Genomic DNA, 14,968 nt, shown 5'->3' with positions numbered 1-14,968 from the left:
ATTACCCTAGATTTTTGTTGGGCAAAGAACTCATCTATCTCTGCCTTAAAAATACTCAATGGCCTCTTCTCCACTATCTTCTGAGAAAGTTCCAAAGTTGCACAACTCTGAGAGAAAAGATTTCTCCTGATCTCAGTTCTAAAAGGGCACCACTAACTTTAAAATAGCACCTCCTAGTTCTATACTCACCCACAAGAAAAAAAAGCAACCTTTCAGTGTCAACTTGTCAAGATTTTAGAATCTTGTATATTCCAACCAAGTCAATTTGAGTCTGCTAAACTCCAGTGAAAAAAGATCCAGTCTGTCCAACCGTTCCTCATAAGGCAATCCAGTCATTCCAGATATCCAATCCATTGAACTTCCTCTGAACTACTTTCATTGCATGTTCATCCTTCCTTAAGTAAGAAAACCAAAACTGCAGACAGTATTTGGGATGTGGTATCAACAATATCCTGCATAGTATTTTCCAACTTTACTCTTCATCTCTTAGATTAATGTCACTCATTCAACCTATCTATATCCATCTGTAACCTCCTAATGCTCTCTTCATAATAAACATTCCTATCTATCTTTGTATCATCTGCAAATTTAGCTTCTACATTTTTACTTCCCTCAATGAAACCATTGACATAAATTGTATACAGTTGAGAACCGAGCACACAACCCTGAGAAACCCCATCCATCACATTGTGTCAATCAGAAAAATACCATTTATGCCCACAGTTTTCTACCAGTCAACCATACTTCTTTCTCTGCCAATATGTTATCCTGTAATCACCTGCTTCTACTTTGTGCAATAATTTCTGTGGCGCTTTATCAAATGCCTTCTGTCAATCCAAATGTAGTATGTCTAAAGGCTAATCTTTAACTTCAGTGCATACTAGTCCTTCAAAGGATTCCAATAAATTGGTTAAACATGAATTCCTTTTGACAAAACCAGGCTGACTCTTCCCAATTGTCTCAAATTTTCCGAGCTCCCAGTTGTAACCTCCTTAATGATGGATTCTAACACCTTCTTCACCACAGATGTCAAGCTAATTGGCCTATAGTTTTTTAGTTTACTTCTTCCCTCCCATTTTGAAAAGAAGAGTTATATTTGCTACTTTCTGGTCAATGGAACCATTCCTATCTTTTGTGTATTTTGGAAGATTATCACGAATACATCTAACATCTTAGTAGCCACCTCTTTTATGAGCTAAGCTGAAGTCTATCTTAGGCCCCAGGACCACGTTGTACTACCTCATGAGTGACTTGCAGTACCACAGTGCATTGGGCAGTTAGCTTATCCACCCTGCAGCCCGCATTCTTGTCTAAACATGCTGAATAAAACCTTTCATGTAAGTTTTGGATAGTATAAAAGGCTAGGGCTCCTGCCTCTGGGTTCTTTTAACTGTCTTACTCTCAGTTGTATCCTCCTGTCCGAAATCACTGATCAAATCAGATGACCATATTTCAAGGTATCTGTGTGTCTCCTAAAATGATGTGATGTGATAACTTTCCCCTTCCTTATGTGCCACAGTACCTGCAGCTTGGCTTCCATCACTGACCAAGCAGAGGTTCCTGCAGCTGCAGATGTGTTTTCCAGAACACACTAGCATCCAGAGGTTCCCACATTCTGCTATTGTAGCATGTCAATTGACCTGCTGTCTTTATTGTGTGATCATTGATAATTTTCAGTTAGACTCGTCAGTGTATACACCACTCCAAAGAACTGGCATTATCAACTTAATAGTATATTTGTTCAACTTGACCCCAACAATCATATTTGACTTCATGCAGTGGAGGTCATAATATTTTCCGTCTACACCATGGGGCAAGATATCATCAGTTATATTGAATGTCTGTTTGCTTTCTTTACATATGTTGATTACTTTCTGGCACATCTTGATTCTTTAAGAATAATGGCAGATTCCAGGATTTGTACCATCCAAAGGATGCACTGAATATGGTCAGTGAAGATTCATGTCAGGTTTCACGTTCCAGCAGTCATTTCTGACATCAAGGTTGCTGAAATGTTATGCTTTAGTTATCAAGGATATCAGTGAGACCATATCTGCATTATGTATACAGGAGTGGTTTTATTGAAGGAAATGTGTAAATGCATTGAAAGCAGTTTGGAGAAGGTTTACTGGATTAATATTTGGGATGGGTGGGTTGTCTTATGAGCTGAAAGACTTGTATTTTAGACTTGTATCTGTTGGTGATTAGAAGAGCAGGCGATGATTAAATTGAAGCATAAAATATCCTGAGGGTTCTTGACAGGGTGCATGTGAGAACCTATAATAGGAGTCATTATCATAAATAATAGGTATCCATGTAAGAACGAAATAAGAAATGTTTTCGCAAAGAGGGTCATGAGTCTTTAGAGCAGCTGAGTAGATTCTTGATCAGCAAGAGAATGAAAGGTTATTGTGGATGGGCAGGAATGATTTTATAAATTGACCCTGATTTTATTGAATGGTGTACAGCCTTGAGGGCATGAGTGAAAAAGTGTGTTGCTGGAAAAGCACAGCAAGTTAAACAGCATCTGAGGAGCAGGATAGTCAATGTTTAGGGCATAAGCCCTTCATTAGGAACATGCCTGATGAAGGGCTTCGGCCGGAAACGTCAACTGTCTTCTCCTCGGATGCTGCCTGACATGTTGTGCTTTTCCAGCACCACACTTTTTCACTCTGACTCTAGCATCTGCAGTCTTCACTTTCGCTTTGAGGGGATGAGTGGCCGACTCCTCTATTTGGTATGTCTTGTTCTTTAAAATTATACTATTTGATTTATAATGCCTTTCCTGCTTCTTCCTTCAAAGATCCACTGCACCATACTTCCTACATTAGATTTCATCTGTGAAATTTCTACCTATTTCAGCAACCTTAATCTACCTTGTCCTCCTTATTGTTTCCTGCGATCCAAATTTTGTGTTGTCTGCAAACTTTGAAACTACTACCTGCATACGCTCATGTCCAATATTTTCACAAAGAGACCAGAGACTCCAGTATTGGCCTCTGGAAGATATTGCTGTTCGTCAGATGTTAAAATAGTAAATTAATTTTAAAAACTTTCTTTCCCTGCAGGTATTAACTCCTTACTGGAATACTTGCATCTAATTAGTTACTTTTTTTGTCCCATACTTACATGATCATTATGTGCTAATCCTGAGAATTTCTGATCTGTTTAAGTTTTGAAGCCATACTTGGTATACTTGTGCTACATACTGTACATTTTTTCTGGTTCTCACTTTTTCTGTCTTGAGTAATTGAGTAACAGTCAAAAAAGAGAACCCTGGACAATTCTCATTAATTTTTGAGGCCATTGAAGTTAACACTACCCAATCAGCATAGATCAAGGACTAAATCCAACATCATCTTTACCTGCTTGATTTAGTTAGGAACTTGATGGGTTTTTTTTGTCTCAAAAACAAATTCATTTCAGATTCTAACTAAGTTATTTTTGAATTTGACTTCAAAGGAAGTGAGTAAATAGATTTAAGTGTAACAATTGAATAATGCATGTTATATTTACTATAAATTCAGATTCATTTAATCTTTTAGGTTACCTTTGTTGGTTGAAGTATGGCACAAAGATAAAATGGCCAAAGACTTGCTGTTGGGAGTAGCAAGACTGAAATTGTCCAATATTCTGACAGCAGAAAAATCTCGCTTTTTGGGACCATCAGGAGATCAGTGTTGGCGTCAGACCTACAGTGAGAGGATACCAGTGATAGCAACACAGGGGCAAGTACAATTATTAAAATAATACTAAAAATGATTAATCTCAGTTCTAATGTCTCATTTTCAAATTTTATCCGCGTGTAATAGTGCACCTTACATTTTTAGTAATACATCCTATGGTAAACTCTCACAGGCAAGTAGAATAAGTCATTCATGTAAGTTTTTTTTTAATTGCAAAGATTCACCAGTGTGACTTTGGCTGTGTTGTGGGATGTGTACTGTGGTTTTGTGCCAAATCACTGGACTGCTTCTTTGTTCTCCTAAAAGACCATAAGCAGATGTGAGCCATTCAATGAGGTTGTGGCTGATCTGATCAACTCCACTTTCCTGTCTTTTCACCATAACCGTTGATTCCCTTACTGATTTAAAATTCTGAAAAATGTTTTGCTGGAAAAGCGCAGCAAAGAAGGACTTATGCCTGAAACGTCGCAGTTTCACAATCCTCTTAGAGAAGGAATTCCTCCTCATCTCTGTCTTCAATGGTGCGCTACAAATGAGAAATGTTCTATCAGCATTTATCATTGTCACACAGCTAAAGAATCTTATGTTTCAGGAAAATCATCTCTCCTGAACTCCTGAAACCATTTCTTGCCATCATTCTTATTCCATTTTTTATAAACAGAACTACCCCAGCACCCTTTCTTTCCTGCCGAAAAAAACTCCTCTGAATATTTAGTTCTCTGCTTTGTAACTAAATCTCTGTAATGGCTCTCAGATACCATTTATCTCTATTGGTACTGTTAATTCATTTATTTTGATCTGAATACTATGTATAAACTAGTAAAGAGACATTATTTAATTTTGCTTTTTTTAAATCACTTTTCCTCCTTTGAACCTAATTGCTGCACTTTCAATGATTGTACATTCTCTGTCTCTTCCTATCCCATTTTGAGAACCATGACTTAAAAAACAAGTAGTTTTGGGATAACATGTATTTCAGCAATGCAATTTGGCTACAATGTCAGTGAAGAATTAGGGAACGATATTTTGGAGAACTCTTACCTCTGTTGGCAATAGCGCAATTTCAGTGGGGATTGATTCATGCGCTTTGTTCTGCACATGAGCCAATGTGGTTTACTGTTTCATTAAAACCTACACATGGAAGAGCCTTTGGGCTTCAAAATCAGTAGACCAGTGTTGCCCATTCTGCAAATTAGAATAGTTTGATGGTTCCTTCATTTTCTAGCCTTCTGATTTCTGCCTCTACTTTTCCCCATAGGGCAAATGGCACTGGGCATGTCTTGCAGAAGCATGGAATTGCTTCCGGGTCAACATGCAAGGTGGCCTTGCTTCCTCTGGTTGCCCCCACAAAACCTCCTGAGTATTTCATTAGGACTTCACTCAGGCAGCCATTTTCATATTGAAAAATGTTGAACCAATATAGGTGAATCTTTCTCACTCAATTTCACCCCACCATGCTTGGGAACAAGCCTTTTACTACAATCAGTGGTAACTGAACCAGCTGCTTTTCAAATAAGACTGGAATCAAAGTTGTACCCTTAATCTGTAAAGGTTCCCAGGTATAGGTTCTCAGCCAACCTATACCACGTAACTTAAAGGTTGGAGTCCAGAGCAAATTTTATTAAAGACTAGTTTTGCGGTCACTGAAACAGCCATGCTGGTATCGGCCTCCATTAGAACCCTGTTGACCATTTAAATTGACATTTATTTTCATTCTGGTTTGGCTGTTGTGAAGCAATTTAATTGTTCCAACCAAGATATAAGTGGATTTTCCAGGGTGTGCAATCCCCTGAGTATCAGCTTATAAGTTATCTTACTGATGTTAGGTCTAATAGGACTCTGGCTGCCTCAAATTTGCATACCAGCAGCAACTGTAATGGCTTGCTGGCCCAGATCCTGAAGAAAAGCTTAACCATTTGGCCGAGGTTAAGCTTTGTTTTGCTGTTGGCTGAACTACAGTCCTTCCAATCGCTATATATTTTGAGTGAGACTGTGCAATTGCCTGCACTCAAATGATGTTCCCCAAACTCAGTTAGATTGGCAAAGGTGTCTATTTCCATCGGATTACCCTGCAAATCATATGTTCCATATGTTGCACTTTCCAATGATAAAGCCAGTTGTAGCACCTGTCTGAAGTCTAGTTGGCCTTTACCTAGTAAGTGCGTTTGTGTGGTTATATCATTAATCCCACTAACCAACCAGTGTCTGAGCAACTCATTAAGCGATAAATCGTAGTCACATGCCCCTGCTAATCGTCTGAGTTAAAAATCCCAAAACTGATTCCCTGGTTTTCAAAATGCCAAGTAAAAATAATAGTGTCTCAGAATCAAGGGAGGCTTGGGGGTCATAATATTCACTAACCAAATCCATCAAACTTTGAAAGGTTTCAGTATCTGGTGCCTCAGAGAAAGTTAGGCTCCTATTAACAGACAAGACTGTGGAGTCACAGCCTTATCAGGATAATCACTCATTGCTTTTCATCTGCCCCAATGTCATTTGCACTGAAAAAATAACTCTTTCTGCATACTGAGCCAAGTCCTTGATGGCAGGGTTGAACGAGTCAAGCTTCCCAAGTAATGGCATGATGCAAGAAATGCTTACCCCTACTCAAACACGACTGTTGAGAGCGAGTTTCTTCAGGAATGTCCTTTACACTTGTTCCTACTGAAATAACTCCACCGAAGTACATTTATTTACACATGGAAAATCCTTGATTCTGGTGCTGTCTCATCAGAGTCAGCACCCAGAGTGATCAGAATCTCTGACACTCTTTTTATCTGTCAGCGAGGAATCCCTGAGTGGACCAGATTAACAGCCCCAATCGGAACTCCTATTCTCTGAGGCCCAGCTGCCTGACTGCGTTATAATCACTTAAGCAATATTTTGCTTGTATGTATTCTGACTTAGTTTTGTTTCTTCTACTTGTCAGCAGTGTTTGAAACAAAGTTCTGTCTGAATAATGCTTTTTGATAAATTTAACATTTGGTTAGTTCTCTGTTTGCTGAGGGTGGGATTGAAATAAATAAAATATTTTTGGAAGACAGGTTGGGCTGTGGCTTTATACTCAAAGAAAAACTGCTTGCTATGAAGTACAAGTGATCCCTTAAGACTCACACTTTCACTGTGTAGACCTGAGATGGTGGAAAATCTAAACCTGTGACTTGAGTATCTTGAACAATTTGATTCTGAAATGCGGTTTGACTGTAGTGATAAACTATTAAAAAGTGTGTCTGTAAGCTAGATATAAACTTTGAGGATTGAACACCTATTTTGGAATTTCAAAATGAGCTTGAGATCCAATTTAATGGAACCAAGTATCCTGCAAAAGCTTGCTGGCTTCTTGTTAAGACAAATTTACTGCAGTTAAAATGACTTGTGAGGAGTCAAGCTCTGATGACCACTATTTCCCTTTGGCTGTGCTGCGGCAGGTATTTATGCACATCTTGGAAACAGTTTTGTAAACAAAAAAGAACTGCAGGAGAACCTCTGATTCCCTGTACAATGGCAATTTTGGCAGAAAAGTAGAAAAAATCTAGGCAGCAAGTAGGAGAAAGATTTGTGTGGTGAGATTTATTGACAATGCAATGTGGCATTTGTGTTTTTAATATGTTTGTACTTTCTGAAAGGCACTCATAGGTACAGAATATTTGAGCAATGATATTTGTGTACCAATAATTCAGCAAATAGGCATTTATCCTTTAAGATCAAGGTAGTTTTTTGTTGGGAAAACACTTCTTTTACGTATTCATTTGTGCGAGAAATAAATAGAAAAATGCTTCTCCATGCCAACTATTGGAAGAGAGATGAAGGAGAAAGGGAACAATAATGAGATTGTAATTGAAAATTGAAAACTGCTGACAAAATTGTTTCATTGTGACAATGTTGTTAGTAATACATTCCAATATTATCACTGGATTAAAAGTTTAATTACATCTAAAGCAATAGTTTATGCTATTCATTTATTCTTCAGAAAATTATATAGTGAACACATTGGAAAATATCAGACTGGGCTAAAGTTAGATATTAAAAAAAAATCTTTAAACACCATTTAGTCACCCTTTTTGTCATTACTTATCATTTTCCTGTATTCTCTGTCTAAGGTAGGACCTTGGCAATTATTTACCATGCCACAGTAAACTGCTGTAATTGTTTTTGCTTCAGGAAGAGCGATGAGATTGGCCCTGAATCTACCTCATGAAGTACAGGTCATTCTGCTATAACGTGCATTTCATTAACCTGAATTTGCGATGACGTGATTGACGAATCGGGGACACTGTTTCTAAAGTGCGAACTTTTAAAGCACGCATTGGTTATAATGCAATACCAGCTCAATTAGTTTAAATGGTACCACGATTACTCAATTTTCTTATAACGTGGGATTGAATGAGAATGGAACTACTGCATTATAGCAGAACAGACTGTACAGGAATCAAACCCTGTGCTTTTAGTGTAATTTAATTCACACAATGGCTGTCCAACCAACCGAGCGAACAGACTCTCTCATTAATTATAAAGTTTTTGAATTTGATACTGTGCTCTGAGAATTGATATTGTAAGGATAAGTTCTTATTTAAAATTATTCCACTATTTTATTAGGCCAAACAACAAAATTGCTGAACTGTACTACTCCATGACGCTGGAGGATTATAATTTTGTAAAAACTCAACATGTTACTGTATCTGATTCATCTCAGGTGAGCCCATGGTATCCTTACATAAATTAAAGCTTAGGGTTTTTTGATCTTGATTTGAAAAACCGTTGTTTTGATCTGCATTTACTTAAGTACTGTGTAATCAACACAGCATATGAATTTGTAAAAACGATCAACTGAAAACTTAACTAAAATATAACTTTATCGTGGACCTGGATATTATATGGCCCCATTGGGTACATTTTCACAGGTAATATTCATCAGATGGCTAGCTTATGCTTTGCCATCCACTCATGAGGTCAGCCTAATAACGCAGAGGCTGGCAAGTGCGGAAATCCCCAGCCCACCCATCATATGTAGGTAAATAATTATGGGTCATTTGATGTTGTTAAATATTATTCCCTAGTGTTACTATACCCATGCCATAAGATGTTTGGTAGGTGTGGGCAAGAGTTTTGTTTTCTCCAAAGCATTTGAAACGATGGGAAGGAAGGAGAGGTATTATAATTGAAGGATTCACTTGCCCATCAAGACACCACTGAGAAGACAGCATCCCTCCTCCACCCTACACTCATGTTCTTTATAATCCACCACATTTGCTATCCCCCTCCCAATCTCCACCCCATCCAGAACAAATGGGGTAATTGCTTCCAGAAGAAGGAGAATTCTAGGCCTTCCTGCTGTGCCAGCGGCATCCACTTTGGAGCACTGATGTTGCTGGAGCTACTGGAGCGGCCACCCAAACAGAATGGCTGGTAGCTAGTGGAAGTCTCACCATGAGCTGGTTTAAGGGTGAGGTTCAATTGGTTGGCTACCTACCTTTCTTCTGTGAGGGTGAACCATTCTCTTGCCGCCAATTCCCCCTAGTTTCCTCCCAAGTTTATTTCCCACAAACTGCAAAAAAACAGTTAAATGTGATTATTGCCTGTTTGTCTACCTCACATAAAAAGTCCATGAAATTTGCAGAGCTCGCAGACCCAGACCTTTCAGAGTTCTCTATATCTGTTTTCTAAGTTCTGTTGCAAATTGTGCAGACAAGTGAAAAGGATAGGGGGCTTGAAAGGAACTGAATGGGGGCAAGTTGACATATTAAAGGAATCAAGATAGCTGGCATAATTAGTGCACTAAAGATGACTGTTCCAGATAAGAGAATTAATAACTCGTTAAAGAACCCCTTGATATTAATGAAATTTGATGCATATTCATGCCTGATTACTTTATATATACTCTGAACATGATCTAGAAAATCAGATTGAGAGCATTTAAGACACTTTTCTGTATTAGCAATTCCAGCTAAACTTTTAAACAGTTTATCAAATCACAAAATGGACTGGTCTGATTTTTTTTAAAAGATAAAAAGAAGGCTGATCCTTTCCTCTGACCTTTTCACTCGAGAAAGAACTAACTAACATTTATATAATGCTTTTTCTTGTCCTCAAGCTGTCCCATACCATGTCCAATGACTGAGTTCTCAAAGCATCTTTTTTCATAAATTATGAACTGCTGTGAGTTCAGTTAGAAAACGGCTGATCTGATTGTAGTCCCAACTTTCATTTTCACACTTGTACCACACAAAACCTTGACTCTCCTATCGATCAACAATTGTTCTAACCATTTGAATAAATGCAGTGATCCAGCTTCATTCTTTTTTAAGGAGGAGAATCCTACAAACTAATGATTCTCAAAGAGTTCTTGTAATCTTTGTTTTAAAAGTGAGACTTCTTAATCTTAAACTGTGTCCCTTAGTTATAGTCTCCTCAGCAAGACATCCACACTGTCGTGACCCCTCAGGATCTTGTATGTTTCAATAAGATCATCTGTCAAACTTCAGAAGTCCAATGAGTTTAGATCCAAAGAATGCATTGCCTTCTTTATTCCAAACCTTTCATTCCAGGAATTAGTTGAGTGCGTCTTTTTCTTCACTAAAGTGCCTTTTTAGAAAGATTTGTCCATGATTTCTGCAAATCAGAGATGTGACATTGCCTTACATCTCCAGTAAAATGCATAATTTGCATCAATACAATACAGGTTTGACTTCTTGTATGCATCTAATGCTTCAGTAAAAAAAAATTAAATTCAAATAGACTGAAGTCTAAAGGGGATGCATGAGCATCTGCATGTGCAAAATTGATGAAGGTGGTAGGATAGGTTGAGAGAACTGTTAATGAAGCATAAAACATGCTGGGTATTATCAATACAGGCATAGAAAACACTGGTTTATCCTCAGTTGAAATATGTGTCGTTGTTGCACCACATACACTGGAAGGATATGAAAGCGTTATAGAGGATTAAGAGTAACAGCATGAGGAAGGGTCTATGCATCAGAAACAGTTTCGTAGGTAGATTGAAGAAATTGGAACTGTAGCCTTGGAGAAAAGTTTGAGATGATATTTGAAACAGGAAGAAATTGTTAGCATTGGTATAAGCATTAAGAATCAGAGGAAATAGATTGAAGGGAATTGAGAAAAGAAGTGGCAACATAAGGAATTTTTTTTTCACACAACTAGTGGGTAGGATCTGGAATACACTGACTGTAAGTCTGTTGGAGCCAAGATCAATAAAGGTATTTAAGAACGAATTGGATCATTACCTGAAAAGGAGGAATGTGCAGGGTTCTGAGGAGAAGGCAAGGCAGTAGCATTAGTTTAATTCCTCCTACAGGGAACCAGTGCAGACATGACTGTCCAAATGAACCTTTTCAGTGATGTATCTATTTGAATTCCATAATGCTGAGTTAGTACAGGGGTTTTAGATTTTTTGACTCTAATTTTGCTTGTAAAGAAATTTTTAAAACAAGCTTTTGTAAAGGTAAAGTAATTTTTGCAGCTATGTATACTCGAGTAAAAGTCAACCCCATTTGTGGCCAGATAAATCTGGAATTTTCCATTTGTCTCCTATAAAAGTCAACCCTCGTTCTTCACAGATAACATATCAACATTTGTGAGTCAAGGTATTATCCTGTCCATAAATGTTACAATGAGGATTTTTTTTGTGCTGTTTTGTATTTTGATGTTTACACCAAAGTTAGACTATGGATTTCTAAATTCATTATCAAGCAAGTGCTATAATTAGTATAATTAATGTGATGCAAGATTTATCACATTTTTATTGACATATTCAATTTAAGATGTACCATGTAATTATAATTCAAATGTAGCATGAATTTCAGCCTCTCAAAAGTAGTATCCATGTAAAAGTTGACCCCACAAATTTAATCTTAAAAAATAGCCTGAAAAAAATCAACTTTTACAGGAGTATATACGATAGATCAATTTTAAAAAATCTTCCCACAGCTTATTTAGAATGATGTATAATCCCCATTACATTTCAAGCAATAATGATCACATTCATAAAATCTATTCTTGACACAGTAATTTTCTGTAACCATTGTGTAGTTATACTGCGTATTTAGAGTATGAAAATGTTTTCAGTTATCATTTAAACCCTTAAAATACACAATATTGATTAGCTTTTAATCCCTACAACAAAAGCATGGCTGTTGTGTTTCTTGGCTTGATTTCTTTTGTAGGTTTTTTCATATTAGATGGATTCAACTTGTCAAGGTTGGAACCTGTGAATGAAACGTTAAAGACTGCAGATGGTTCTGGAACCACAGGTTGCAGACCCTACTCTAATTCAGTGATTCAACACATTCAAAGAGCTGCCTGCCAACGTCTTGTTCACTGGTATTTGTTTAGCGCACAAATGCAAATATATTTTTAAATACTAACAAACTGTTTCTACTGCAGAATTCAAATATTGGATACCAGCAACAGCCTGATCCTTCAGCTAAGCCTGGTCAGGCGTCAGAGCCAGGTCGTGACCCTAGGCCTCGTGAGACGATGGAATATAAAGCTGCATTAGAGTTAGAAATGTGGAAAGAAGCACAAGAAGATTTGTTTCAGGACCAGGTAAATCCTTTTTGTTAGAGCAAAAAACCCAATTTAATGAGTAACTCGTTGTTAATGCTAAAGCGGAAAATTATGTTTGGACCATTGAAATAATTGGGGCCAGCCTAATTGTATAACATTGAAAGCAACTCCCTACTACTTGAGCTTTTTGTATTTTTAATTACAACCTAGATGTTATGTAACTTATAAAGAATTAAACATTTCCCCATTTTTCTTTAATTTTCTTCATCTCTTTACAGGCTCCAACTCAAAACTCCCTGATTAATTATCTAAGTAAATCTTGTGTTCTATGTGGATAAATATTTTATTGTGGTTTTTAAGTGGCTAATGTATTATTTGTTTCTTACCAATAGTTGAAGCACAAAGAGTTGGCACACATGCAAGCCCTTGCTGAGGAGTGGAAGAAGAGAGACCGAGAAAGGGAAGCACTTGTGAAGAAAAAGGTGAGGTAGAGGAGATAAATTTGCATGATGCTAAAGTAACTGTATGCTTGTTCAAGAGTTTAAAGTTAATCCCTGGGTGAAGTCAAGGACTATGCATTTATAAATTAAATAGCCTCATGAACTTTTAGTCTCTTTAATAAAATAAACTATACTAAAGTGTATATTAAAAATATAGTATACTGCATTTTAAACAGTGGTAAATTACTTCCTTGGAGTTTGGATTAAAGGAAAGCTTTAGATCTTACTTTTTCACTTGCTGAATAATTCCAAACCCTAATACTGCTATCCAAATTGCCCAGACACTCTTGACTGCAATGTTTCTGCCCAATGACTCGAACACTGTTATGAAATAAGGTGTCCAACAAAGCCTGTATGTCTCTATGATACCACAACACCCCATGAAAAGGAGAAAAGAATTATTTGTGTCCTGTGCAAATGTCCACTATTAATTAAGCTTTATAAGGTTCATGGGTAGAAATGTTCATTGTTGCTTGCACAATAGCCAGCACCATTCATAACTCCTCAGATAACAAAGCAGTCAGCGTCCAAATGCAGCAAGAGCCGGGCAATATTTTGATTTGGGCTGGTAATGGCAAGAGCCACACAGGTGCCAACTAAGGACCTTACCATGGCAATAGTCTTGCTGAATCCATTACAAGCAACATCCTGCAGTTGTCGTCCCTTTTTCCCCCCTCAGTCAAAGCAAAACGCTCAGAGACACAGTATGGTTTTACCTCCTTCATCTTTATTCCTGGCCATGGAGGGAGAGAGATCAATCACTGATGTGCACAGACACATGAGTCCTCATTCTTCTTGGAATAGCAGTTTCTTGATGAATTATATTGTCGTTTTACAGGGAGAAGCATTCACATAAGGCAACGTACATATTGATTGGTGACTGTTACAATCAGCGAGTGTCAATAGTAAGATTAAGCCATCTGCTGTTACATAATGAATGTTCTTTATCTTAACTGCCTTCACATAATGAATACTTTTCACCTTATTAAACTGACCTTACATACTGAATGCTTCCAATATTGTTAATTGGCTCCACATAATGAATGCTTTTCTACCTTGTTAACCCATCACCCTTGCCTTCAGCACCCCATTGTTAACTGCAAGTTTTTATCTGATCTGAGTCATGCTCAGCTGAACCTCTTGTTTCATAAAACACAAAACTTTTTCCTGACCTGCTTATACCCTGTACACATTCTCATTCCCTCCTTTTATCATTTCATGATAACCACCGAGATGGCACTGCCATCTTTCGTAAGACTCTGACAGCCATCTTTAAGCAAATTATTGATACACAGCATACTATGATGATCACAACAAAAATTATTATTCCATTACAGTAATTAGAATTTGAAGAATCCTCCCATGTGGAAAACACGTTCACCAGTAAAGTTCTTAAATCCACAGTCCTTAGTGACCACTCCATCCCCTCCAATGAGCCAATTCTCCAAAGTCTCCTTCACTCCACAGAGAAATCTGAATTCTTGGATAAGGGCAGTTAAGTGCTTCACAAAACTGACGAGATTTCCGTCAACTCAGAGATGCTTCAGATGCAGGATACTTGCACATTAGTCTTTGAGCGTGCAGAGCAGCAGCTGCTGCTGCAGGCTAGGTGAACGCAACATTCTTTGCTATGTTTGCTCCTGCTCGCCTGTTAAGTGTAACAAAGCCGTGATGTTAGTTTGATCAGTGAACCTTCATATCTGTTAAATGATCGAAAGACAAGGTAAAGCTCACGTGGTTTCACGTCTGTAGGAAGGCCACTGACAAAAAATGTACCGACCTCCTCTTCACTGTTGTTAATTTCTTCACCTTTGTGCTCATGACTGGAGAGCTGATTGAACCCGTTGGATCAGGTTGTGGGGGGTGGAGGGAGGTGGGGGTGGGGGAGGTGTGGTTGCAGTGGTCCAAAGGTGTGCTTTACCTGTGAATGGAGAAACCCTAGAGACGATGTTAGCTGCTGAAAGTATCTCTGCATTTCCTCTCTCATTTTTTCCTTGCCAAGGTGGTTATCAGTATAAAGACAGTCACACATTTAACTACACTAAATTATGTCTGTCTATTTCAACCTTCTTTGAATTCTTGAAGTCTATTATTCAGTTCACTATTTATGACATTATCAAGTTTTATAAAATCCATAAACTTCTAAATGTACTACCTAAACAATTCAGTCCATTATAAACAACAATGATCCTAAAATCAAACCCTCTGGTACCTCATTCGGGTTATTCAAAAATGATGTTCCTTTAACAAATTGGTACT

The 14,968-nt window shown here is 37.7% G+C and overlaps 1 protein-coding gene across 2 annotated transcripts in view; it reads left to right on the top strand.

The window, feature by feature from the left end:
* cep120 (centrosomal protein 120) overlaps positions 1-14,968 on the top strand; it is a 101,663-nt gene that overhangs the window by 55,307 nt on the left and 31,388 nt on the right. For both annotated transcript variants that reach the window (XM_060837694.1, XM_060837686.1), the window contains 4 exons: positions 3,546-3,728; positions 8,283-8,379; positions 12,087-12,248; positions 12,602-12,691. In XM_060837694.1, the coding sequence (XP_060693677.1) occupies positions 3,546-3,728; positions 8,283-8,379; positions 12,087-12,248; positions 12,602-12,691 (532 nt within the window). The remainder of the gene's footprint in view (positions 1-3,545; positions 3,729-8,282; positions 8,380-12,086; positions 12,249-12,601; positions 12,692-14,968) is intronic.

Source organism: Hemiscyllium ocellatum, chromosome 2 (assembly GCF_020745735.1).
Source record: "Hemiscyllium ocellatum isolate sHemOce1 chromosome 2, sHemOce1.pat.X.cur, whole genome shotgun sequence".
NCBI lineage: Eukaryota > Metazoa > Chordata > Chondrichthyes > Orectolobiformes > Hemiscylliidae > Hemiscyllium > Hemiscyllium ocellatum.
The sequence above is the reverse complement of the archived record's forward strand: the minus strand, read 5'-3'. Positions and strand labels throughout refer to the sequence as shown.